Source organism: Felis catus, chromosome D3 (genome assembly GCF_018350175.1).
Source record: "Felis catus isolate Fca126 chromosome D3, F.catus_Fca126_mat1.0, whole genome shotgun sequence".
In the NCBI taxonomy this organism is placed as follows: Eukaryota; Metazoa; Chordata; class Mammalia; order Carnivora; family Felidae; genus Felis; species Felis catus.
The window spans coordinates 62,632,795-62,657,914 of NC_058379.1; the positions used below are offsets into that span (position 1 = coordinate 62,632,795).

At 35.1% G+C, this 25,120-nt stretch overlaps 1 protein-coding gene across 1 annotated transcript in view; it reads left to right on the forward strand.

Annotated features, from left to right (window-relative positions):
• Positions 1-25,120, forward strand: part of PIK3C3 (phosphatidylinositol 3-kinase catalytic subunit type 3) — a 142,534-nt gene that overhangs the window by 39,536 nt on the left and 77,878 nt on the right. Inside the window, exons 5-11 of the mRNA XM_003995149.6 lie at positions 1,380-1,466; positions 3,566-3,661; positions 6,266-6,337; positions 9,698-9,802; positions 10,523-10,615; positions 19,534-19,719; positions 24,324-24,478. Of these exons, the coding sequence (XP_003995198.1) occupies positions 1,380-1,466; positions 3,566-3,661; positions 6,266-6,337; positions 9,698-9,802; positions 10,523-10,615; positions 19,534-19,719; positions 24,324-24,478 (794 nt within the window). The remainder of the gene's footprint in view (positions 1-1,379; positions 1,467-3,565; positions 3,662-6,265; positions 6,338-9,697; positions 9,803-10,522; positions 10,616-19,533; positions 19,720-24,323; positions 24,479-25,120) is intronic.

The window sequence follows — 25,120 nt, forward strand, 5'->3', positions numbered from 1 at the left end:
TCAGACACTCAACGGACTGAGCCACCTAGGTGCCCCAAGTGTTATCTTGTTTTAACTTGCATTTCCTTGATGACATATTGATCATTTGCCATCTATGTGTTTTCTTTGATGAGTTGTCTGTTAAGGTTCTTTGGCACATTTTTCTTAATTAAGTTGCTTATTTTCTTGCTGAATTTTAGGAGTTCTTTGTATATTTTTCATAACAGTCCTTTATCAGGTCTTTTGCAAATATTTTCTCCTAATCTGTGGCTTAGTTTCTCATTTTCTTAACAGTGTCTTTCACAGAGCAGAAGTTTTTCTAATTTTAATGAAGTCCAGCTTGTCAGTGATCTCTTTCATGGATTGCGCCTTTGTATTGCATTTAAAAAAAATCACCTCCATACCCAAGTTCATCTAGTTTTCTCCTATATTATCTCCTAGGAATTTTATAATTTTGCATTTCACATTTAGGTGTATAATCTATTCTAATTTAATTTTTGTGTGTGAGTTCTGTGTCTAGATGCATTTTTTTGCATGTAGATGTCCACTTGTTCCATCACCATTTGTTGAGAAGACTGTCTTTGCTCCATTATGTTGTCCCTGTTCCTTTGCCAAAGATCATATGTCTGTCTTTATGGAGTCTAGTTCTGGGTTCTGGGTTTTGTTTACATGATTTATTCATCTATTCTTTTGCCAAAACCAAACTGTCTTGATTACTGTAGCTTTATATTAATCTTCAAGTTGGGTAGTGTCAGTCCTTCAATTTTGTTCTTCTTCAGTATTATGTTGGCTATTCTTGGTCTTTTGCCACTCCATATAAACTTTAGAATCAGTTGACATCTACAAAATGTCTTGCTGTAATTTTGACTGGGATTATATTGATTCTATAGATCAAGTTGGGAGATACTGACATCTTTACAGTATTGAACCATCCTATCCATGAGCAGAATATCTCTCCATTTATTTAGTTCTTGGATTTTGTTCCACAGATTTTTGTAAGTTTCTTCATGTAGATCACGTTTTGTTCGATTTATACCAGTCTCATTTTTGGGGTGCTGATGTAAATGATACTGGGTTTTTAATTTCAGATTTGACTTATTATTGGTATGTAGGAAAGGGATTGACTTTCATATATTAACCTTGAATCATGCAACTTTACTATATAATTGCTTATTAGTTCCTGGAGTTTTTTTGATCTTTCTTTATTTTCTACATAGATAATCATGTCATGTGCAGATAAAGGCAGTTTCATTTCTTTCTTTGAAATTCTTATGCCATTTATTTCCTTTTTAATGTCTTATTGCACTTTTTCCCACTATCATGTTGATGATCATTACCATTTTTATTCTCCTTTCTGTGAAATCTATGTTAAAATTTTCTTCATTGTATTTGTTCTGCAGCTCACCAAAGCTCATCGACAAGGACACATGGTGAAAGTAGACTGGCTGGACAGATTGACATTTAGAGAAATAGAAATGATAAATGAGGTGGGTTGTATCCCTCGTTTTTTGCATTTTGTTTTCTTACAAAATATTTTTTCCATATTACTAACTCAAACTTTGTTTTTTTTTAACTTTATCTTATTATGAGAGAGCATGTGCATGTGTGCATGAATGGGGGAGGGGCAGAGAGAGAGTAAGATAGAATCCTAAGCATGCTCTGTGCTGCCAGCATGGAGTTCGACTTGCGGCTTGATCCCAGGAACCATGAGATGGTGACCTCAGCTTAAGTGACTGAGCCACCAGGCAGCCCTCTAAGTCAAACTTTTTGAGAAGCATTGTTTATTGACAGATAACTTAGAAATGTGAGAGCATTTAGGATAACCTGTAGTTGTGAGTTCTATGGTAATAATTGGGAAATTTGAGATACCTGTTTTTCTTTAATTTTAATGTTCTCTCAAACCATGAAGTAGGTATAAGTTATCCTTAGTGTACTGAGTATTATACAAGTGAAGCCTGTGTTAAACTTGATGCCTCTTTTGGGTGTTCTCTTTCTCCATTTGGCAGCATATATTTATGTTCAATTCAGTATTGGATTCTTTCAACCCAGTGCTACCTGTTTATTTCAGTAATCTTAAGTCATTGTTACTAATTCTCCCCAGTTAACATACAGTGTGTATTATGTACTACGTACAGCACTCTGCACCCTTTGTGAAGTTACATGGTTCAAAGTAATTTGTTTGTTTTTTAATCTTGTTTACTGGCCCAAAATATGTTTAATTAAAAGATGGCTTCCGTGAAACTCCGAAAGTTAGAACAAAATTTTCTTTTCTTTTTTATATATTTGCACTGACATAGTACATGTTTGGCCTAACATTCTGTGTCTGGGTAATAGAGAGAACAATTATTTTAATCACATTAGGAGAGAGGAATTTCAATTTTTGTGATATGCCTAATTTACTGTGATTACCACAGGGCATAACTGACTTATTTTATATTCTGTGAATGTTTTTTTAGCAGGTTGAAAGAGAGAAATTTTTAATTTACAATGAACACTTATAAAAGTTAAATTCTACTATTGTTTATTTAAAAAAATGAGTGTTTTGTTTAACAATACTTACATTCAGTATGAATAAACTGGGCATCTTTTCTAAATTTATTCATAATACATTTTCATACTGAAACTGAAAGAAAAATTTATTTTTTGAATTTTTATAATAGTTACATTCCTAAAATAGTTAAAGTGTTTTCATTTTTCTGTTCTTCAACTTAGATACCCTTGAGTGTAGAAGAAGCTGTGTCACAGCTTACTTTGTCCAGCCTTACTCACCTTCCCTTCTTTAAAAGATAGGAGCGCATTGCCATTACCATAATTAGACTATTATATGCTTCATAAAGCTGAACAATTTAAGTGACTTCTTTAGACCTTTATGATTTTATACATACAGATTTAATACCATTTTTAAAACTGGGTTAAGACTTATCACCCTTTTAGACTTTATTTTCACTTTATTATTGTCCTAGTATTTGCTTTTTCCTTAAGAGGACACATTTATACATGCAATATTTTTTTATGTTGGAGAAAAGTAACTATTTCCCAGTATATTTAAAGTATATTGATAAAAATGTATAAATGATTGCCAGTTATCTTAAGACCATTTGTGAATTGTGAATAACTTGTAAAGGTTGTATCTGGGAAGCTCAAATAGCTTCTGTTTTTAATTATATACTTTACTTAATTTACATACTTAGACATATGGTTTAAGGATAAACAGTTATTTGCTTAAATTAGAAGTACAAAACATCTTTATTTCTAAAATAGTTTTCATGAAAATGTATATAAAATACCTTCCAAGATTTTATATAATATAATCCCACTAGAATAAACCAGAAATGTCATTGACTTTGAGGAGGGAGTTATAGGAGAATAGTAGACACTACTTTATAAAACAATGGTGCTATATAAAATAAAATAGCAGTACTGTATAAAACAGTGTGTTTATAATAATGCAATAAAAATTTACTACATTTTAAGTTGTACTTGATAGGTCATGTATTACTGAATTGGAAATAATGATGTATTACTGATCCTTTAAAGGAATGTTGAAGATCATTATTTTTCATAAAAATCTTTTTTTTTTTTTTAGAGTGAAAAACGAAGTTCTAATTTCATGTACCTGATGGTTGAGTTTCGATGTGTCAAGTGTGATGATAAGGAATATGGTATTGTTTATTATGAAAAGGTATTTGTCTTGGAACTGTTTATAGTCTCTGAAGTAGAGGGGAGGGGAAACATTAAAAAAAATTACCGTTGTACCTGCTGAGATGAATTATTTGGTTGCAGGATAGCAGCAGACAGCTGTCAGCCGCAGCTGTTTGTGTATACACAAATCAGATCATATAGCTACAACAAGATTACAAAAACCGATCATTCATGTAATGGAGTTCTGGGTTCCAGAATTCAATAAATATGCAACAGATTAAAAACTTTTTGATTAATTGTTTTGTAAATTGACAAGTAGGACATTAAAGCAATAGCTTTGTTAACAATTGATATTCATTTGAAAAATAAAAAGAATAATTTTTTTAAGTGATAAGGTGTTGAAAATTAAAGGTATACTTCTTATTTGAGTAAGCATATATAATGTGTTAGAATTGTATATGTGATCCTTACATAAGTATGCTTATGAAAGCCATTCTAAATATGTATTTTTTATATATAATTAATGCAGAATTAAGAAACCCATGTTATCTGACAGTGATAACAAGTACGCACTTATGGATTTGTTCTGGTCTGCTCATTATGCAGAAGAAAATACGTGTATGTTTGATATGTAGCTAGATGAAAAATATCTGTGCCTTTAATGCTTGTTGAAGGGTCTTAATTTAAGCACTATAGAAATAATTGCATGCATAGTTCAGAACTACGTAAACCAGGTATTATTGTGGAAATACTTAGGTGCTTAAATCATCGTGGGTGAGGACAGACTTTTTGATACATGGCATAATAGAATAATATTTCTTCTAGTATATAGTTATATGCAGTATATTTGTTTATTAGAGGCAGCACTTCTAAATTATATTTACGCTCTAGTGTTATTTATTAAAGCTGTCTCAGTGATTTTTGAAAATATACATCTTTTTATAACTATAAATTATTTGAAAGATCTTTTTGTAATGGAGTTTTAAGGTTTATATAGTTCATTTATGATCATTTTTTTGATACTTTTCAAGTTACCATATATCTTTTTCTCTTAGGCTTGTACCCCTTCTCTTTAATAAAAGGTTAGGAAAAGTTAACTTGTTTCAGCTTTTTATTTTATAAATGATAGTCTTTGGTAAAAAGACATTAGGAAGGTAGACTATTTAACATTGTTTATTAATTCATTAGAAAAACTGCATTAAAAACAGTGGGAAATACAGATGAGTGAAATTATTTTGTCACTAATACACTTTAATAAACTCACATTTTACATTTTATACTATATATCATATAATTTAAAGCATTATTTCCTGCCTATGTGGAGTTTATATTGCAAAAACATGATAATGGAAATGGTACTTTCAAACATAAGAGATGTGAAGAATCTTTTGAGAGACAGCTTTGATAATAGATGAAATAATAACAGAACAAAAATTAGAAGAATTTCAAGTATTTTTGAAAAGGTTCTTGACCCCTTTCTACTGCTTCTTGAAAATTGCTCATAAATTAATGCCTGTCTACCTACCCTGTCATATTTCCACTTAGTGTAAAGATTGCTGGGCCAGTGTATTGAATCTAATGGAAATAGACTTTCTTGTCACCTGTCTTTTGTGACAGATAGCCTTAGTGAAGATTACTTGTCACAGTTGGGCTGATAAATGTGTCTTCTGGTATTGTGACTGAGAACCAGCCTGTTAAACAACGGCTGTGGGAATTTGTGGTTTTCTGTAAGACTCAATTATTGAACTAAAGTCAAGTCACAGTACTTCCCCTATTTCAGTCTCTCCTGGTTTTGTGCACATTATCTAACAAAGGAAATACTAGCATTTGGAAATTGACACAACAACTTGATCCAAGATGTACAGTTAGGAGGAAATGAATTTTGCCCTTAATTAGTTTAGCTTTTCCCACTATGTACACAGTGACATTTATTATGCTGAATTACCTCTCTTGCCTGATTTGGATAAAAATAAAAGCCAATACTCTTCAAAAATGATAATACCAACAAAATAAGGCAGCTTTATTTCTTAATAATTGATGGATTGATTCTTTTTATTCAGGTTTGCATTGCACTGAAGAGGTGTCCCTCTAAGAAGCAATGCTGCTGAGTCTCTGTGTATAAAGTTCAGCAACATTAACTCCACACCTAAAATTTGACTTCTTTGAATGGAACTTTATTGTGATAGTTTGAAAAGTTACCAACATCTACTCAGTAGTTTTTGCAAATAATGCAACACATCCCTTGTACATTTTATTCATATTTATACTTATTATATTTTAATTATACTTTGTGGTTTCTTGTTTTAAGTTGGAAAATGAGGACATACTAATTTTGACCCATTATCATTATAAACAGTTAAAAAAGCTTACAAAAACAATCTACTAATTTCTATATCTAATATATCTAAAAACTGTAACAACTTTTTGTTAGATTTTATTTTTCCCAAAGTATTTCCTCAGCAACAACAGGTAAAAAATGGATATGTATTTTAAAATACAGTTGAAAGAAGATACTTTTTTTTTAAAAGGAGGAATGATGTTCATTAAATAGAATTAAAATATATAGGATGTGCATTATCATGTATTATTTTTTACTATTTGGTTAAATTTTATCTGTTTTTTAACTTACTACACTGTAACCCAGGATGGTGATGAGTCATCTCCAATTTTAACAAGCTTTGAGATAGTGAAGGTTCCTGATCCTCAGATGTCTATGGTGAGTTATTGTCAAATTTCTTATGAAAGTGTGTTTCTCCACAGTGATTATGACTTGGATCCACACATACACTTTCTTTTAAAAAAGTATGTAACTAATTCAGACACCTAAAAGTAATTCATAAGTGCATTTTAGCTATCTGGAGTCAAGTTCAGTGAACTTTTACAGTATCAACACCTAAAAATAAGGTCAGGAGAGTATAGTATTGGGGAACCATTTTGATTATTGGAAGAGTTAGGGAATGTAGTCTTGAGAACTTAGGGAACAGGTATTTGAAAGGTTGTCGTCATGTGGAAGGGGAGTTTGTTTATGCTGGAATGAAACTGTAGGCTCAATAGATAATTATAGGGAGACTGATTTTGTTGGAAAATATGGAAGATTGTTGTAGCTACAAGAACTTTTTTATTTGGATCATGGTGACTTGGATGATTTTGAGAGATACCTACATATGGAAGTTTGAGATGATAGCACTTTCAGGGATAGGAAACAGGAAGAATTCTTACTTTGTACCAGAGGATTAATTAGATGACTTTAAATTTAGAAAGTTTCAGGCAAAAAATACTTTTAGTAGCATAATGGATACCATGATATTCACACTTAAAACTCCTTTACATCACTCTGAACCATCTTATTCTTATTTTTTTTACCTTTCTAATTGGATTAGTTACCTTCCTAATCAGACCAAAGTGGATTAAAAGTGGCATATTAGAAGATAAAAACATGATGATAGAGGTAAATACACATCATTAAAGCAGGAAGTAGTAACCGATGGCCCAACACCAAAGGAAGAGATGGCAGGAAAAACACATAAAAATTAGGAAAAAAAAGGTCACTTGCAAATCTTTTAGAAACAAACATCCTGAATTCCTTCACAGTCCCTGTGCATAGTATAGTAAGTTCGAGTTAATATGTCTAAAATTGAAACTGAATTTTCATTATAAGATGGTATTATATTTTTTATTCTGGATATTTGAAACACATGAATGGACATATTTTATGCTTACCTTCAAAGTGGCCAACAGTAAAAAAGATTTTTGGGGGCACCTGGGTGGCTCAGTCCATTGGGCACCCTGTGTCGGGCTCTGTGCTGACAGCTCAGAGCCTGGAGCCTGCTTCAGATTCTGTGTCTCCTCCTCTCTGCCCCTCCCCTGCTCATGCTGTCTCCCCCTGTCTCTCAATAGTAAATCGTCCGACTTCAGCCAGGTCACGATCTCGCGGTCCGTGAGTTCGAGCCCCGCGTCAGGCTCTGGGCTGATGGTTCAGAGCCTGGAGCCTGTTTCCGATTCTGTGTCTCCCTCTCTCTCTGCCCCTCCCCCGTTCATGCTCTGTCTCTCTGTGTCCCCCCCAAAAAAATAAATAAACGTTGAAAAAAAAAGTAAAAAAATAAAAAAATGTAAGAAAAAAAAAAAAGTTTTTTATACCAGGACCTTAGTTAGCACTGTTACTCCTCCCAAAAAGTCCGGTAAATGAGATGTTTGTATTTTTAGTGTATTCTTTTCTAAAGAAGATACTCATCAAGAGTTAATAGCTTTAGGGTGCCTGGGTGGCTAAGTTGAGTGTCCAAAATCGGCCCAGCATCACAATCTTGTGGTTCCTGGGTTCTAGCTCCACATCTGGCTTGCTGCTGTCAGCATGGAGCCTGCTTTGGATCTCCTGTCTAGCTTCTCTCTCTGCCCCTCTCCCGCTTGCACTCTCTCTCAAAAATAAATAAAGCTTAAAAAAAAAAAATTATAGCTTTAACATTATGGATACTGTAATCAAAACAAAACAGGGGCGCCTGGATGACTCAGTCGTTTAAGCATCTGACTTTGGCTCAGGTCATGATCTAACTGGTGAGTTCCAGCCCCACATCAGGCACTGTGCTGACAGATGAGAGCCTGGAGGTTGCTTCACATTCTGTCTCCCTCTCTCTCTGCCTCTCTCCGGCTTGAGCTCTGTCTTTCTCTCTCTCTCAAAAATAAATAAATATTAAAAAAAATTTTTAAACAATTAAAAAAAGTTTTAAATGCAAGTGGGCAAACACTAAAAAGATAGAAAGAAATCCAAAACTAAAACAAAAAACCAAAACTACTCTCCTTATCCCCTGTGCTCAAAAATTTAGTTCAGTTTGTAGTCATGATTATTTACCAAATAGAGGACTATATTTTAACAACAACAACAACAAAAAAACCCCAGCTATTATACTACTGAATTGGAGAATAAAGCACTATAAAACTTCTGTAATTATAAGCACATGTACTAGCACGTGTACATACACAGATAGACACAGATAGACTGATAGAACAGCAGAAAAAGCCCAGAAATAGATCCAAGTACACATGCAAATTAGTATATGATAATTAGTGGCATTTCATTACTGGAACATAGTCGTGGGGAACTGGTTAGCCATTTATAGAAAGATAAAATCAGACCCATACCTCACATCATACATTTCGAAAAAGATTAAGTCAGATCCATACTTCACATCATACGTAGAGAAAAATTCCAAATAGATCAGGGATTTAAGTATTAAAATGAAACCTTACTAGTACTTTACTGTCAGTGTAGGGAAAGCTTTGTAATCATGTTATGACTCAAAATCTAGAGACTGTAAAAGAAACGATTGATAAATGTGACTACGTTAAAACAATCATGGCAAAACACTATAACAAAGTCAAAAGACAAGTGACAAACTGGAAGAAACTCTTTTTGACCTACATCACAGACAAAGGGATGAGTATCTAATGTATTGAGGATTCTTAAAAACTGAAGTAATAAAGGACCAGAAAGCCAATTGGAAATTAGGAAAAAGATATGAACAGATAATTCACACATGCAAAATAAAAATAAAATAAAAAAATCCCTTAAGCAAAGACAGTATTTTCAAAACTAATGGCTTTGGCTATAGTTAAAATAGTCCATACCAAGTATACATATGTATGTTCAAGCATTATGGTCACCATCCCTTCCATCAGTCACTGCTGGCAGATGTCCCAGGGTCATTAGTAGCTCATAGGAAGAGGGAATGCTTTAGTCTGGGTTGTCAGGGAAGATTTTAGAGTAAAGGTGATACCCGAGTGGGTATGAAAGCCTTGAATATATGAAGAACGAGGGGTATAATGAGATATTTTAAGAAGCTGGAACGGTATGTGCATATTATGGCACTAGTGAAGCATAAGGCATATTTAGTTTCCCTATCTCAATATGGTGATATTTAAAAGAAACATACACAGGGGATGAAAGTTGTAACAAGAATAAAATGTTAATTATTTTAAAATGGTTTTAAGTAAGCAACTACTTACTTTTATATTTCTAATTGGCTATTGAAACTTCCTTTTGATGAAGTTTACATTATTGATTAATTTTATAAATAATTTATAGGAGAATTTAGTTGAGAGCAAACATCACAAGCTTGCCCGGAGTTTAAGAAGTGGACCTTCTGACCATGATCTCAAACCTAACGCTGCCACAAGAGATCAACTAAATGTAAGAGAATTTATGGACTAATAATATAAAAATAATGAAATGTGTAATTTAGTTGCAATTGATGTGATAACCACTTCATTTGAAAGTGATTCAGGTGTATGTGTTTTCCAGGGTAATGAAATCTGCATAATTTCAACAATTTTGCATTTTCTGTATGTTTTTTGAAATCAATTTTGGGGCTTTAAGAAAATATATTAATCCTGGAGACAGAGAGACAAATAGTATATACTTTCTTGATATAGTGGTCTGGCCACCATATAGAAACTGGCCCCAAGGTACATTGCCTGGGAATATAGAAACTGGCCCCAAGGTACATTTCCCAAGGGAAAGCCTTGGTGTGCAGATATGCATTGTTGTGTGCTTTGACTTGACAGGGAAAGTGTTCATTATTTATTTCCTTTTTCCTTTTGGAAAGAAAGGGGGATTTTGTTGTTTTGATATGGTTTATTTTTGGTTGAATTAAATGAGCTCTGTAGTTACAGATTTCTATATGGAGTGTGACTTATTACATCATTTTTTTCTGTCCCTGCACTCTAATAATATCCTTTTTTGGACTGAGAAGTACAGCAAATTTAAGCCTTATTCTGCTTCATGTACATTTCTCTACTTCTGTAATATTCTATTATAGAAATATTTAAATAAATGAAAAATTTTAAATGAAATGGAAATACATAGGAAGAATATATTTAACCAACGTAGTTCTTTTTTTCTTTGTTGTAGATTATTGTGAGTTATCCACCAACCAAGCAACTTACATATGAAGAACAAGATCTTGTTTGGAAGTTTAGATATTATCTCACTAATCAAGAAAAAGTGAGTATCTTGAATATTTTCGTATATCAGATTTATTTGCAAAATTTGTTACAAATGAACAGGAGAGGTAAAACTGCCATGGAAATAAAATGTTATTGTCAAAATAAAAACATGCTATAGAGCAATATACATGATACTTCATTTTTTAAATATTACAAAGGGTATATACACAAAGATACATGTACCAGTTTGTTGATGCATAGATTATTTATAGGTGCGTAGTTTGAATGGTTAAATCAGAGAGACTTGGGTTCACTTTTGGTACCACTACTTATTCTTACTAGGTAAGGTGAGGAGAATTGCCTTGGAAGCTTGGTTTCCTCATTTTTCTGGTGATGACAATCCTTGATAGGTGAGGTAATACTGGTGAATAACCTGGCCAAGTACCTGGCACATAGTAGATGCAGAGTAAATGTTTCACTTCTATCTTCATGGTTCTCACCTCTTTGAACTTGGATGACTACCAAACTATTTATGTTATTAAAAGGAATATAGAACTTTGGAGGAGATGTGGCTGGAGAGGGAGTATGAGAAATGTAATTTGAAATGTATAAGTTGAGTCATAGAGTGGGATCCATCTTGGCATGCGGAATAGAGGCAAGGTCAGAACTAGACATTTGCTTTTCTTAATGAAACCATGGAGTTACTAAGTTTCTGGAGAGAATTAGGATAAAGTAGTCAGCACTAGATTACAGTCTAGGGACTTGGTTCTGAGTCTTACTGTTGCCACTAAGAAGCTTTTTGAGTACTGGCAAATCACTTCCACCTGTCTGAATTTTAGTTTCTCATATTTAATATGAGTTGATTAAATGTGAACTTTAAGTCTCTTTTAGTTCTTAAAATAGTCTGTAAATTCTTAGAACATAGGTTCAAGGGCTAACTCTTAAGATCTAAGAATAATAACCAGTATCTGTTAATCAGCCACAGTATGCCAGGGATCTTTTAAATCCCACAACAACCCCAGAATGTTGGTGTGATCATGAGTGTTCTATATATGAGGAAGCTTGAGTCTTAAAGACATTAAGGAACCTGTGCAAGAAGCACAAAGCTCTTATACCATCTTGATGTGCTCACATCTGTGAATTAGAAGAGAACTTAGTGGATTTTAGAGAAAATATTTGCAACATCACGTACATGCCTCAGCAGGAATTATGAAATGTGTTGGGCACAAAACATAGCAGCATCAGGAAAATTAATATCTGTCAGAAAGCTATTACATAATTATATGAGAATGAATGAATATGTTTTACAATCTCATGAGACAGTCTTTAGCTACTTTAACTTGTTTTTCTGAAACAATTTTATTTCTTTTCATTTCTAAAGTAAAGGTAAAAATTCAATTGCAGCTCATCTTAAACTTTCCAGCTTTACTTCTTTATCTTTTATTGATGCCTTGGGAAATTCTTTGTAGATGAATTATATTAACTCTCCTTTACATCCTTAACAAGAGTGAAAGAAGAATTTTAAATTTTCTATAGCTTTGAGTGTTATTCTCTTCATGACTGCAAAAAAGGAAATATTCATCAATAAAAACTTAGGTTGTGATTCTGGGTTTCATAAAAAGATTGAGTTAGTACATGATACTCTGTTAAATGAAGAAAAACCTTGGTCACAGAAATTGCATCTTGAATGTAGAAGAGTGTTTGCTAAAACACACAGCAAGATATTGAATTAAACCTGTTAGAATGTATGGGTTCAAGAAGCATAGAAAAGATTTACAGAGCAGAACTGCCTTAGATAGAAACACTTGCAAGAAAAATTGTTTGTTTAAACAAGTAGTCACTTCCCACCGAAATTCAATTACTTCCAGATATGTGCAAAAGAAATAAAATGCTCAAGTGATATAAAGTATGTGACAAGTTTCATTTAACTAGTTGATTTCAAGTTTTTGAAATGTGGGTGATGAAACTTCAGTTCTCAGGACACATTATAGGATTCTTATGATCACTAGAGTAGAACAAACAATATTTCTTAATGTTTGGGAAGCACTTTTCAGTAGACCAGATATATATATTGGCTTTCAAGTGACCAGAGGAATTATTCACACAGCCACATTTGTGTCTTTGTAATAATTTAAAATGGGTTTTGTAGAAAACAAATACTCTTGTACTCCTGTCCCTTAATTTACTTACACAAAGAAGTTCTTTCCGTGTCAGTTTCTCTGAAACTGATTTAGGTTATTTGGCTTTGGGCCCTGAAGCTGAAAAGATTTGGTGGAGAGAAAACAGTGGTCAAAAATTGATGGAAATTAGTTCTTACAAACTTACATTTCTTATTTACTTTTTAATTAAATTTGGTCTTTCCACCTATTTTTTTCTAAATGACCTGTCTTAAGTATTTTGGATGAAAACCTTCTACTCTGGATGTGTTGTTGCACCTACGAAGTTCACAGTAATCACTTTATCTAGCAAAACCAGTGAAATTCAGGAAGATTTTAAAAATTTGTGGTCCATACTATGTAGAACTATTTCTACATAGTATGGAAAGTGGCTTATTATTAATGAAATCCAAAATGTGAATACTGTAACTTTTCAAAACCGGTAAATGGCTTCTTATAAAAATGTTAATTGAAAATAACTTTCTTAATGCCTTTCTGTTATCTTTGGGGGAAAAAAAGCATAGGAACTGTCACACAGTGGAGGTAATAGTGATGCACTGAATGTTCATATGAGGCTTTTCCTGAAGTAGCTGTTGGGACCGTAACATCAGGACAATAATCATATTTGTGCTGTCAAGAAGTCGATGAGGGGCAGAAATGAATTCACTTCAGCAAGCAAAGTTACCACTTTGGCCTAGTAATATTTAGACTCAAGGCTTCAAGATACCATTTCTCTGTCTTCATATAAATTAAAACTGTTTTTAGGGAAAGGATATTTATACAGAATCAAAATGGGGAAACATAAGCATGTAAATTGATTAAAGGTTATCCTCCTAATAAACATTTAGGTAATTAATAGATATGTAGAGTATAGCAAGATCAGTGTGCTATGATATGAAGGAAATTTCACAGAGCAAAAGATTGGTCTTAAAGTTTGAATAAGCTTCGATGATATTTTTTATGTGATGATCATTTTTCATGGAGAAGAAAAGCATGAGTAAGGCAGCATGTTAAGTTCAGAGACAGAAAAATTTGTGTGAATGGTTATGAAATAAACAAGTTGGAGTCAGTTTGAGCCTTGGATTCTAGGTTGGGAGTTGGATTTCACTGGTGATAGGAAACTACTAAAGCAACAGAGTATGTCTTAAGAAGTGATGTTTTAAGGAAGTTGAATCAGGGTGGGTTGGAGCAGATCTGAGAATGAAAGAAGAGACCTAATTAGGAGACTCATGTATGATTTTGAGAGTGATCTTGGAGGGCAGGGGAAGGAGAGGAGAATGTGTAAGATGACTTGGTGACAACTCCCAGGAGTTAGGCTTGAGTGCCTGAAATAATGAAATAGGGCAAATGGAAGGAGCAGGGTGAGCAGATATTTTCAGTTTTGAAATTAGAAGCACAACTGTGATACTGTGATCTAATAAGAAATATATACTTGGTTTTTGTTTCTGGCACAGTTTCTAAAGCCCTGGGGATTTCCTGAGTGGTAGGGATGGGGGTGGTGTCTTTTTGTTATTCATAATAAGCCCCTTTCAGCCATACCTGAGTTTATGCTAATGAGGTGATTCTTGCAAGATGGAGCTGGTTGCTAGAGGAACCAACCAGATGAATATGATTAGAGGGTTGGAATTTTCAACCCCACCCCATGACTTCTGGGAGAGGGACTAGGCATTGCATTAATCAACACTGGCCAGAATAAATCAAACCTATGTAATGGAACCTTCATGAAAACCTATAACGACAAGGTCTGTAGAGCTTCTGGGTTGGTGAATGCATTCATGTGACAGGAGAGTGGCACATCCAAACCTCTATAGGGACAGAACCACCTCTGCTTGGGACCCTTCCAGACCTGTTCAATGTACCTTTTCATCTGGTTATTCATTTTGTATCCTTTGTAATAAACCAGTAGTAATAAGTAAAGTATTTCTGAGTTTTGTGAGCTATTATAGCAAATTACTGAGCCTGAGGAAGGTGTCATTGGTAACTTCTGATTTGTAGCCAAGTCACACACAAGTGTGGGCAACCTGGGGATCCAAAATTTGTAATTGGCTCTAAAACAGGAAGCAGTTTTGTGAGACTGACCCTTTAACCTGTGGAATCTTCAGTAACTCCAGGTAGTTTCAGAATTGAACTAGATTTTGGGACATCTTGTTGGTGTTCTCAGAGAATTAAGCAATTGTTTGGTGTGGAAAACGACACATTTGTTGTCAGAAGTGTCCTGAGTAGAGGAATAGATTTCCCTTTAGCAACAAATTAGAAATTTCCCATAACTTAGTTGGTAGGAGTTAGAAATAGAGATATATATGATGAACATAGTTTTTTTCAGCTCTGAAGTGATTGTGAATGTGATTCTAAGAATAGGAGATAATAGTGAAGAGGTTCTAAGATCAGAAGGGAGGTTAATTAAATACTGCTATTTAGGGGTGCTTGGGTGGCTCAGTCAGTTAAGTGTCTGGCTTAGGTCATGATCTCATGGTCTGTGAGTTTGAGCCCCGCATCAGGCTTTGCGCTGACAGCTCAGAGCCTGGAGCCTGCTTCCGATTCTGTGTCTCCCTCTCTCTGTCTGCCCTCCCTCCCTTGCTTGCTCTCTATCTCTCTTTCAAAAATAAACATTAAAAAAAAAAATTGGAAATACTGCTATTTAAAACATGGCAATAAAAGTGGTAATGTTGTCATTTGACATTGCACCCAACATCAGAAGTAGAATAACAATAATATCAGATGATAAAATAATTAACATCAAATATATATTATTTCCAAAGTACTGTTCTAAACATTTGCGTTCAGTAACTTATTTAATCATTACTGCAACTTTATAGGACAAGTCACTTAAAAGTTAAATAATGTGCTAGAGGTGACTCAGCCAAAAAGTCATGGAGCTGGGAATTAGGATTTGACCTCAAACACTCTGGCTCAAAAGCCTGTACTTCTCATTTATCAGTGGAAACTCTAAAGATAAAATTGCTTTTGAATCCTTAAATTTACATACATCAGTACAGCATCTTTAAAGGGCCAGGAATTAAGTATTATTATTGCTTCAGATTCTTAAATTTTCTATCTTTCTCATTTCCCTTCTCCTTGTTTTCCTTCTTCATTCTACTACCTCTTTGCTTACATTTGTAACATTCAGCATTAGAAAGTTGTATAATTCTTTGTACAGTGTCTTAAGTTCCTTGGCAGCAGCATGCTATAAATCTTACTAGTAAATCTGTAAATCTGAGAATCTGGGGGTTAGATTGTTTCAGTTATTGAGCTGAGTACATCAGCATGCTGCAAGATTTGCTTGTAAGTACATATCTGCACATTTCTATTAAGACTGCTGATGTGCTGTGAAATGGAAAAGGTTTTGCTGTAGTTATTTAAGAAGTATTGCTTTGCTTCAACATTCAACATAGAAATGCATTCTAGAAGTGAAAAATAAAATGCATGGAATAAGTTAGAAGGGTGGTCTGTGTTCTTACATGGAGAGGGAGCACTGTGCTAAATGGCATGCTGTCGGTACTGAAGAAATGGATAGCTGCCCTTTCGGAACACACTCCAGTTGTAGAGATAAGAGTGCCCACAAAAGTGTTTGGCAGTTAAGAAGAGCATCATTTGAATGAAAGGGATAAAATTGAGGTAAGTACTAAAGGAAGAGCTCAAAGTTGCTGAGAACTTACTGGAAAAGTTGAGTCTGACAAGCTGGCCTTGAAGATGACACTACTGTTTGGGTGAAGAGCATAGGGAAAGCTTGTAGACAGGAATTAGAGAGTGATGTATTAATTAGGTTAAGTTGGTTGAAGCATAGAAAGAGAATGGGAGTTAGCTTAATGAGAGAGGATTGTGATGAGAAGTATCATTGAAGTGTTTTGAGAAAGAAGCCAAGGTTTTGTTGTTATGTTTGTTTTTTGTTTTGTTTTGTAAATTAGAGTGATCCTATTATCTAATGGGAAACCACACTATAACAATATGGTAGTCATCATTTCTATTGGAAAAGTTGTCCATGTATGGGGGGGGAGTTAAATTTACTCTCATTCTCCGCAATGAAACGGACATTGGGAGCAAGTTACATGAAAACACTTCTGTCTTTTGGTTCATTATAGTTAAAAAACAACAAAAATGGCTTCAAAGTAGGTACTTTAGAAATTAGCCACTGGAATTACTTAAATATTAAGTCTCTTTTTGTCAGGGATATTAGAAATACATTTCTGTTGACAATTGGTGGTTCATGCTAACATTACTTCCAACTTGAGCTTCTGAGAATTCCTGTGAAATGATTAGAAGAGAAACTGGTATTAAGGCTCTTAGCTAGAAGGCTATGCTAAACTCTAAATGTGTGACGTAGTGAGAATCAAGCTGAGGGTAAAAATGCAGGAAATATTGCTTGGGAAATAATGGACAGGAATTGGTAATGGATTTAGGAGATCAGTGTTGATGGAATAATGGCTCTACGGGGCATGGATTTAGCCAGTCAGGAGATGGCAGTGCCTTAATGGTAGGGAGGAACCATCTGGTGAAAGATGCATGGGCTCAGAGTTAGTGGATCCCAGTTTTGGGTGTAGCTTCTTCACCATTTTGAGGTGACAGGCAAGCCACTGACTTCATTGAGATTATATACAGTTTGAGCACTGGACTAGATAATCTCCATCGGGCCTTTTTGCTTAATTTACTTAAATCAAGAATAAGTTAGGTCATGGGCATTAGGGTTCATTTTTTTTTTTTTTTAATTTTTTTTTCAACGTTTATTTATTTTTGGGACAGAGAGAGACAGAGCATGAACGGGCGAGGGGCAGAGAGAGAGGGAGACACAGAATCGGAAACAGGCTCCAGGCTCTGAGCCATCAGCCCAGAGCCCGACGCGGGGCTCGAACTCACGGACCGCGAGATCGTGACCTGGCTGAAGTCGGACGCTTAACCGACTGCGCCCCCCAGGCGCCCCATTAGGGTTCATTTTATGTCATACTAACCAATAACTGTGTTTTGTTGTCCAAAAGGGCATTTTCTTCAGAACTGGATTAGATTACTAATGAAAAGATTTTAGTTGGGCAGAACAGGAATTTTAAATTAAAAAAAAAAATTTTTTTTTTAACGTTTATTTTTGAGAGACAAAGAGAAATAGAGCATGAGCAGGAGAAGGGCAGAGAGAGAGAGAGAGAGAGAGAGAGAGAGAGAGAGAGAGAGGGACACACAGAACCGAAGCAGGCTTCAGGCTCCGAGACAGAGAGAGAGAGAGAGAGAGAGGGACACACAGAACCGAAGCAGGCTTCAGGCTCCGAGCTGTCAGCACAGAGCCCGACACGGGGCTCGAACTCACAGACTGCAAATTCATGACCTGAGCCAAAGTTGGACGCTTAACCGACTGAGCCACCCAGGTGCCCCAGGAATTTTAAATTTTAAAGTTATCTTTGTTCAAGAGATGAATTCATAGACAAAGAGAAAGAAGAAAATGGGATCAGCCAGGAAACTGTTCCCAGTAGGGAGATGTGACAATAGAGATAGTTTTTTATGGAGAACAAATATACAACCTTGTTAAAAGAGCACTTATTATGTATGCAACCATGAATGATATGCTTGAAGGTCATTTATTTACCTGGACAATCTTGTAAAAACTTTAGTTATGCTGCTTGTCTAAAGAAGTGAGGTTCCAGAAAGATACTACAAACAGGTAGCTGAATCATAGAATATTTGTTGCTGCTTCTGTGTTTTTCTCTATGCTTGTTTGTGTGGAGTTTTTGTTTGTCTTTTAAAATAGTTACTTCTCTGTGTAAGAGATGTACATATTTAATTTAGTTTGAGCCCTCATGTGTGAGTATCTAGGAAACCCAGTGATCCTGGGGAGGTTTGAGAGTGAGGTTCGTGGTAGAGATTGTACCTTTGCTTGACTTTGAACTCTTTTTATTTATTGGCTGCAATATTTTATGTCCCATGTTGATGTTGTAAAATGAAGGTTGTTTGTAAAACATCTCATGAGAATATGTACGCCTCTTTATTTCCATGTCTTGAGGCCTGCACTATTTTGTTATTAAAAAAATATTTTTTAATGTTTATTTACTTTTGAGAGAGAGAGAGAGAGGGCAGGGGGAGGGGCAGAGAGAGAGGGAGACACAGAATCTGAAACAGGCTCCAGGCTCCGTGCTGTCAGCAGAGTCCTAATCCGGATCTTGAACTCAGGAACCATGAGATAATGACCTGAGCCGAATTTGAATACTTCACTGAAGGAGGCACCCCAAGGCCTGCGCTATTTTAAAATAAAAAAGGAAAATGAGGAAAAGTCAAAGAAAACTTAAAAATTTGTAGTGCTCTGTATAGTGGTTTAACTTGAAAAATGTAGGGTCGCCTGGTACAAGGTACAAGGTACAAGCCAGTACCTTCATGTGGGTTCAGACTGGGTGGCTCAGTCCGTTAAGTGTCTGACTTTGGCTCAGGTCATGATCTCATCACGGCTTGTGGGTTCGAGCCCCGTGTGTGGCTGTGTGCTGACAACTCAGAGCCTGGAGCCTGCTTCGGATTCTGTGTCTCCCTCTCTCTCTGCCCCTCCCCTACTCACGCTCTGTCTCTCTCTCTGTTAAAAATAAATAAAACCTGAAAAAAACAAAGAAAAAACTAAGCTGAAAAATGTAAAGTTACAGGGAACATGCTTTTTTTTTTTTTTTCTTTCTGTCCTGCAGTATTTTTCTAGGAACATATGTGTAACTATGTTTAGTGGTTACACATGGAGTCTGTCATCAATTCTGTGACTTTGTCATCAGGACCAAGTGGGAAACTCTGCCTACTCACTCTTGACCTTTCCTTTTCCCAGGTAATAGGCTGTTGTTTCTAATGTTAAAATCTTTTCTGATTTTAGGCTTTAACAAAATTCTTGAAATGTGTTAATTGGGATTTACCTCAGGAGGCTAAACAGGCATTGGAACTTCTAGGAAAATGGAAGCCAATGGATGTAGAGGACTCCTTGGAGCTTTTATCCTCCCATTACACCAATCCAACTGTGAGGCGTTATGCTGTTGCCCGGTTGCGACAGGCAGATGATGAGGTACATTGTTACTCATTACTCTTCTTTGGGTACATTTTAAACTAGAGCCTGATTATAGACTCATTTACTCCTCCCCACGCAGTCCAGTGTGTGTGTGTGTGTGTGTGTGTGTGTGTGTGTGTGTGTGTGTGTGTGTGTGTGTGTGGTAGAGAGAGGGGGAGAGAGAGAGATAGGTAGACCGGAGAGAGAGAAAGAGATTTTTAGAAGGGAAGAGGATATACTAGGTGTGTTTTCAGAAGTAAAATTAAAATATTCCTCCAAGGACTCTTCTGTGAAATGAAAATTTACTTCCTGATCTGTTACATGATAGGACAATCTCTCCCAGGACATTTACCTGGCAGCAGAGCTTGTATTGCTCTGTCTGGAAAAAGGAATTCTAATGAAAAATGGTTTAATGCGGTACCAGCTAGGGAATAATTCAGATCCCCTCTATCAGTCAGTATACAACAAGCCACATTTAATTGCAGCCTTGAGAAGCCCTTGGGGCCTTTAAAGCATAGAGATGCATGGTCATCTTATTCTCCTTCAAACTTCTCCTTTAAACTTTCAGCTGCTGACAATTACATGTATATGTAGATTTTCTGAAGGTGGTTTGAATCCTCTGGAAAGCCAAGCCTGCAAACTTTATGCTGGCTATTTATATACATATAAAACCACCAGGGAAGGAGGAACACTCTGTGGACACAAAGCATTGCTGGATTTTGAATTGGAGTTATTCCTAATAAGATAGAGTAATCCAGCAAGTTTTTAACGTACTAATTTTTATATGGTGAATGAATGCCTTTTCCAAACATAACCTAATAATTTATGCTAGCCTGCAGGGCTTATGGGATACAGGATAACTTTTCTTAAGCCTCGATGTATATAACAATGTTATTTCCATAGAATAACTAATACTGAAGATCTTTTTTTAAAAAAAGTCATTTTGAATTTGTAGTGGCAAAACATAGCACTAAGGTCGATGTATGTCTTTAATTATAGTAAAATATGAGCACTAAAGTAAATAGTCTAGTGAATGCTCACATATAATTTACCCATCTTCAGTTGCCAGCTCACAGCTAGTCTTGTTTCATCTGTAACACCACTTATTTTCTCTTCCCCTTTTCCTACCCTTCACTGGATTATTTGGAGGCAAATCTCAGCTGTTGTATAATTTTATTGGAACAGTGTTTTTTACTCTCCTGTCAAAAAGCAATCCTAAGCATTGTGATTCAGCATATTATCTTCTTCCTCACTGTCTTTACTGTATCACAAGTAAAATTTATTACATATTTATTTGAAATGTAGAAATGTTGAAATATTTATTGTGAAATTAATTGGAAATTTAACTTAAATCATTAATTCTCAATGTTTGATATGAGTCATAGCGTTTAGCTAAAGGCCTCTGGGCTACAGTCAAGACAGTACCTTCGTGTGGGTTCAGAATTTAAATAGAAAAATTATCAGTCCTAATTTTTGATTGTCTTATTTCAATTCCCTCACAAGCTTCTAGCTTAGTATTTGATTGTCTCTGGAGATAGCTGTATTCATGCAGGTACTGAACTATTTCCAGACCATTTTAGAATTTTTGTTATTAGGTAGAGGATAATGATAGAAACATTGTGTACACTTTAAATTGCAAAATATGGTAGTTTTTTTTAGGTTTTAGAGATCTTAATCTTTGAATACCTTTCTGAATTTAATTTGCTAATATTCTATGTAGGAATTTTTTATTTTTATTTTTATAATTTTTTTTTCTTTAATGTTTATTTTTGAGAGAGAGAAACTGAGAACGTGAGTAGGGAGGGGCAGAGAGAGGGAGACACGGAATCCAAAGCAGGCTCCAGGCTCTGAGCTGTCAGCACAGAGCCCAGTGTGGGGCTTGAACTCATAAACCATGAGATGATGACCTGAACTGAAGTCGGATGCTTAACAACTGAGCCACCCAGGTGTCCCTTTAGGAATTTTTTAAAAACTGTATTTCTTATTGTTGTGTGGTTCAAAAGGAGAGGTTCCCCATTAGAGTTTGAGGAGGAAGTGGCATTAGAGATACTCATTAAAGGAAGAGTAAATGTTCACAGTTGGACATGAGTTTACATTTTAAGTGGAGAGACCAAAATGAGCAAAGGCAAGGGGAGTGAAAAGTAATAAGAAAATAGCAAGTATTTCACTTTAACTGGAATGTGGGATGTATGTAGCTAGCTGTTCAGGATGTGAGATCAGAACCTGTGTCCTTCTAACTGTAAATGCCTATATGAAGAATTACTCTTAATTCAATAAGAAATGGGAAGTCACTTAGTGATTTTTGATACGGAATTTTGCCTGTGTACCCTGAAGCATTAGAATTAACTTGTTATTGAGAGAAATGGTGATCACTATCTAGATAATATTCCATAGCTCTTGGGAAATTTTACTGAATTGCCTCAGATGGAAACCTGATCTTTTCTTTTGTTTTACTCCAATGCTATGTCCTTCATGCTTAGAGGAATTTTATGTTTTTCAAGATGTGACTATATAATGAGCAAATAGACTTTGTACAAATGAAGGAAAGTATAGTTTGAATATAGAATACCAAACCAACAAATCAGATAGTGATGAGTGACAAAAAGAGGAACGTTTTCTTCTGAATTCCTCCTTTGTGGGGAATTTAATAACGATATACCCCTTTTGATTTCATGTGGAAAGTCTTCTATAATTGGGAAAACATAACAGGTGATATACTCAGCAGCATTTTCGAAGCATGCTTAGCAGTGAAACACAATTACTTAATTCTCCTGAGAAGGATATTTGTCATTAAATATATTAATCAATTTTTTGTTATGAAATTCACCTTTTTTCCCTTGGAAAAAGCGTACCTATTGCTATTAGATGTCATAAGTCTCAAAATAATAGTAGAAAATCAGATGTTTATTACTCCAGTTAAAAAATGGTTTTGGGGCACCTGGGTGGCCCAGTCCGTTAAGCTCTTGATTTTTGCATAGGCTGTGATCTTATGCTTTGTGTGATCGAGCCCTGCATGGGGCTCTGTGCTGACAGTCTACTTGGGATTCTTTTTCTCTCCCTCTTGCTCTGCCCCGTCCTGCTCGAACTCTGTCTCTCTGTCTCTCTCTCTCAAAATAAATAAATAAACATTAAAAAAAATGATTTTTAGAGAACAAAACACTGTAGAGGTGCTCTGATACAGCCATTTGATTTCTCTGGCCACTGACATTGATATATTTGAATATGAATGAATAGGCCAGTTAAACTTTAATTTTTTTGTGGCAAAATCATAGTCGTGAAATCCTGTGTATTCTTCCCCTGTCGCTATTTAGATAATGATAAAAATATTGACTATGTCAATGTAAGAAAAAAGGTACGGAAAAAAAAATACAGTAGAGTATAAAGTAAAGGAAAATAGGTTGTTGGGAGTGGACTTTGTCCTCATGGAGTTTGCAGTAAACTGGAGAAGATGAAGAGTAAATAAGCAAATAACTACAAATTCTATAGCTGTTACAAGTAAGGAAGGAAAGCGTGGATCCCGACTGAAGTTCTGACAGGGGATTTCACTTGGCTTATGGGCCTAAAGAGGAGACTGAGATTGAGGTGGTACTCATCAAGTCTCAACAATTATCTGATTATGAGTTTTGAGGGGCTAACTAGGTGAGTAGCAACTAGAACTCGAAGATAATGAAACTTTAAAAAAGTGTTTGAGTTGTGTGGATTTCTTCAGTTTATTATTGGTTTTAAAAGTGACACTTTGGGAGTTTTCTTAATAGTCATTGAGAAGGGCTAAGAACTACATTTATGGAGAGTAAGATAGGCTTCATATCCATGCTAAACATTAAACTGGAAGAGTCTTTTTACATTAAAGGAAAACTCAGAAAAGTAAAAACGATTTTGTTGACACTTTTGAGTCCTAATTATCGTGTTGATTGTCAATATCAGTATGGGAAATTTAACCTTGGGCATTTGTTTTTTTAAGCCATTATTGCTAGTTGGCAGGAAAGTAAGCTTTTCCTGTAACCAAGAGTGTTAAAATTAAAATGTCTGTTTTATAGGATTTTTCCATTTAGGTAGCAACCTAAATTCTCTAAAACCTGAGCTCTCAAGGAAAAAAAAGAAGAAAGGACTCAGGATTAAAAAAAAAAAAAAAAATCCTAACCAGAAAAGTTTATGAAACAGGAATTCTTTGAGAACTTGAAAATTTAGAGTTTCTTATGAAATCTTAGACATAAAATGCCGTTATCTGATCTATTGCTGAAAAAAGGATCCTTTCTAAATTTTTTAGTTTTACACGAACCATCTTAATCCTTGTTTTTGTTTTCTGCCTTGCTTTTTGGATACCACTTTAAATGCATTTATTGGCCATTTACTCTGTGCCAGGCACTGTTTTGTGACTTTCTTCTATTAACTGATTTAATCCTCACAACTTATCTCTAAGGTATAGATGATTTTGTCCATTTTACAGATGAGGACCCCGTGAGGCAGCAAGAGGTTAAATAACCCAGTAACTTGCCAAAAGTAGCACAGCTGATAAGTGGTAGATGAAACTAAACTGTTAGCTTGATATTTAAGAATAAATGATGTCTATAATCAGTTGCATTTGTTTTTCTAATATTAGCCTATTTTTGTTTGTTTTCCAGGATTTGTTGATGTACCTATTACAGCTGGTCCAGGCTCTCAAATATGAAAATTTTGATGACATAAAGAATGGATTAGAACCTACCAAGAAGGATAGTCAGGGTTCAGTGTCAGAGAGTGTGTCAAATTCTGGAATCAATTCTGCAGAAATAGATAGGTATGGATATGCAGGGAGGACTTATGTTCAAATCTAATAGTCTCCCCTCTTTTCAAACATCTCCTTTCCTTTTTCCTTAGATGTACCAAGCCCTAGTTGGTACTAAGTTTAAAGTTGTACCGATAAATGTGACATATGCACTCACAGAACACACATTACTGTATTACAGAGCAGTGTTTTGCAAGCTGTGGAGTCAGAATACTTGAGTGAATATCTTGACTCTGCCACTTACTAGCTGTGTAAACTTGTGTAAGGTGCATAATCTCTGCTTGGCCCCAGTTTCTCATCTTAAAAATGGGAATATAATAATAGTAACTGATTTTTGCAGGTTGTTGGAAGATTAAATGAGTTAATACACATAAAGCACTTAAGATAGTGCTTGGTAACAGAAAGTGCTCATGCAAAAATAAAACAAATGGTGGGGCATGGTAGTGGACTCAAATATTTTATTGTAAAGTTTATGTTTTACACCTTTATGCTTTGCACCTTTTTAGTAGTCATAATAAAAAAAAATGCCATAGTACTTGAATTAAAAGCTGTTAACAACAATGACAATTAAGAACTCCTACCTCTGTAGCAGACACTGTGAGGGGGCCCACATACATTAAGTCATTTTAATAATCCTCTGAAGTACATATTCAT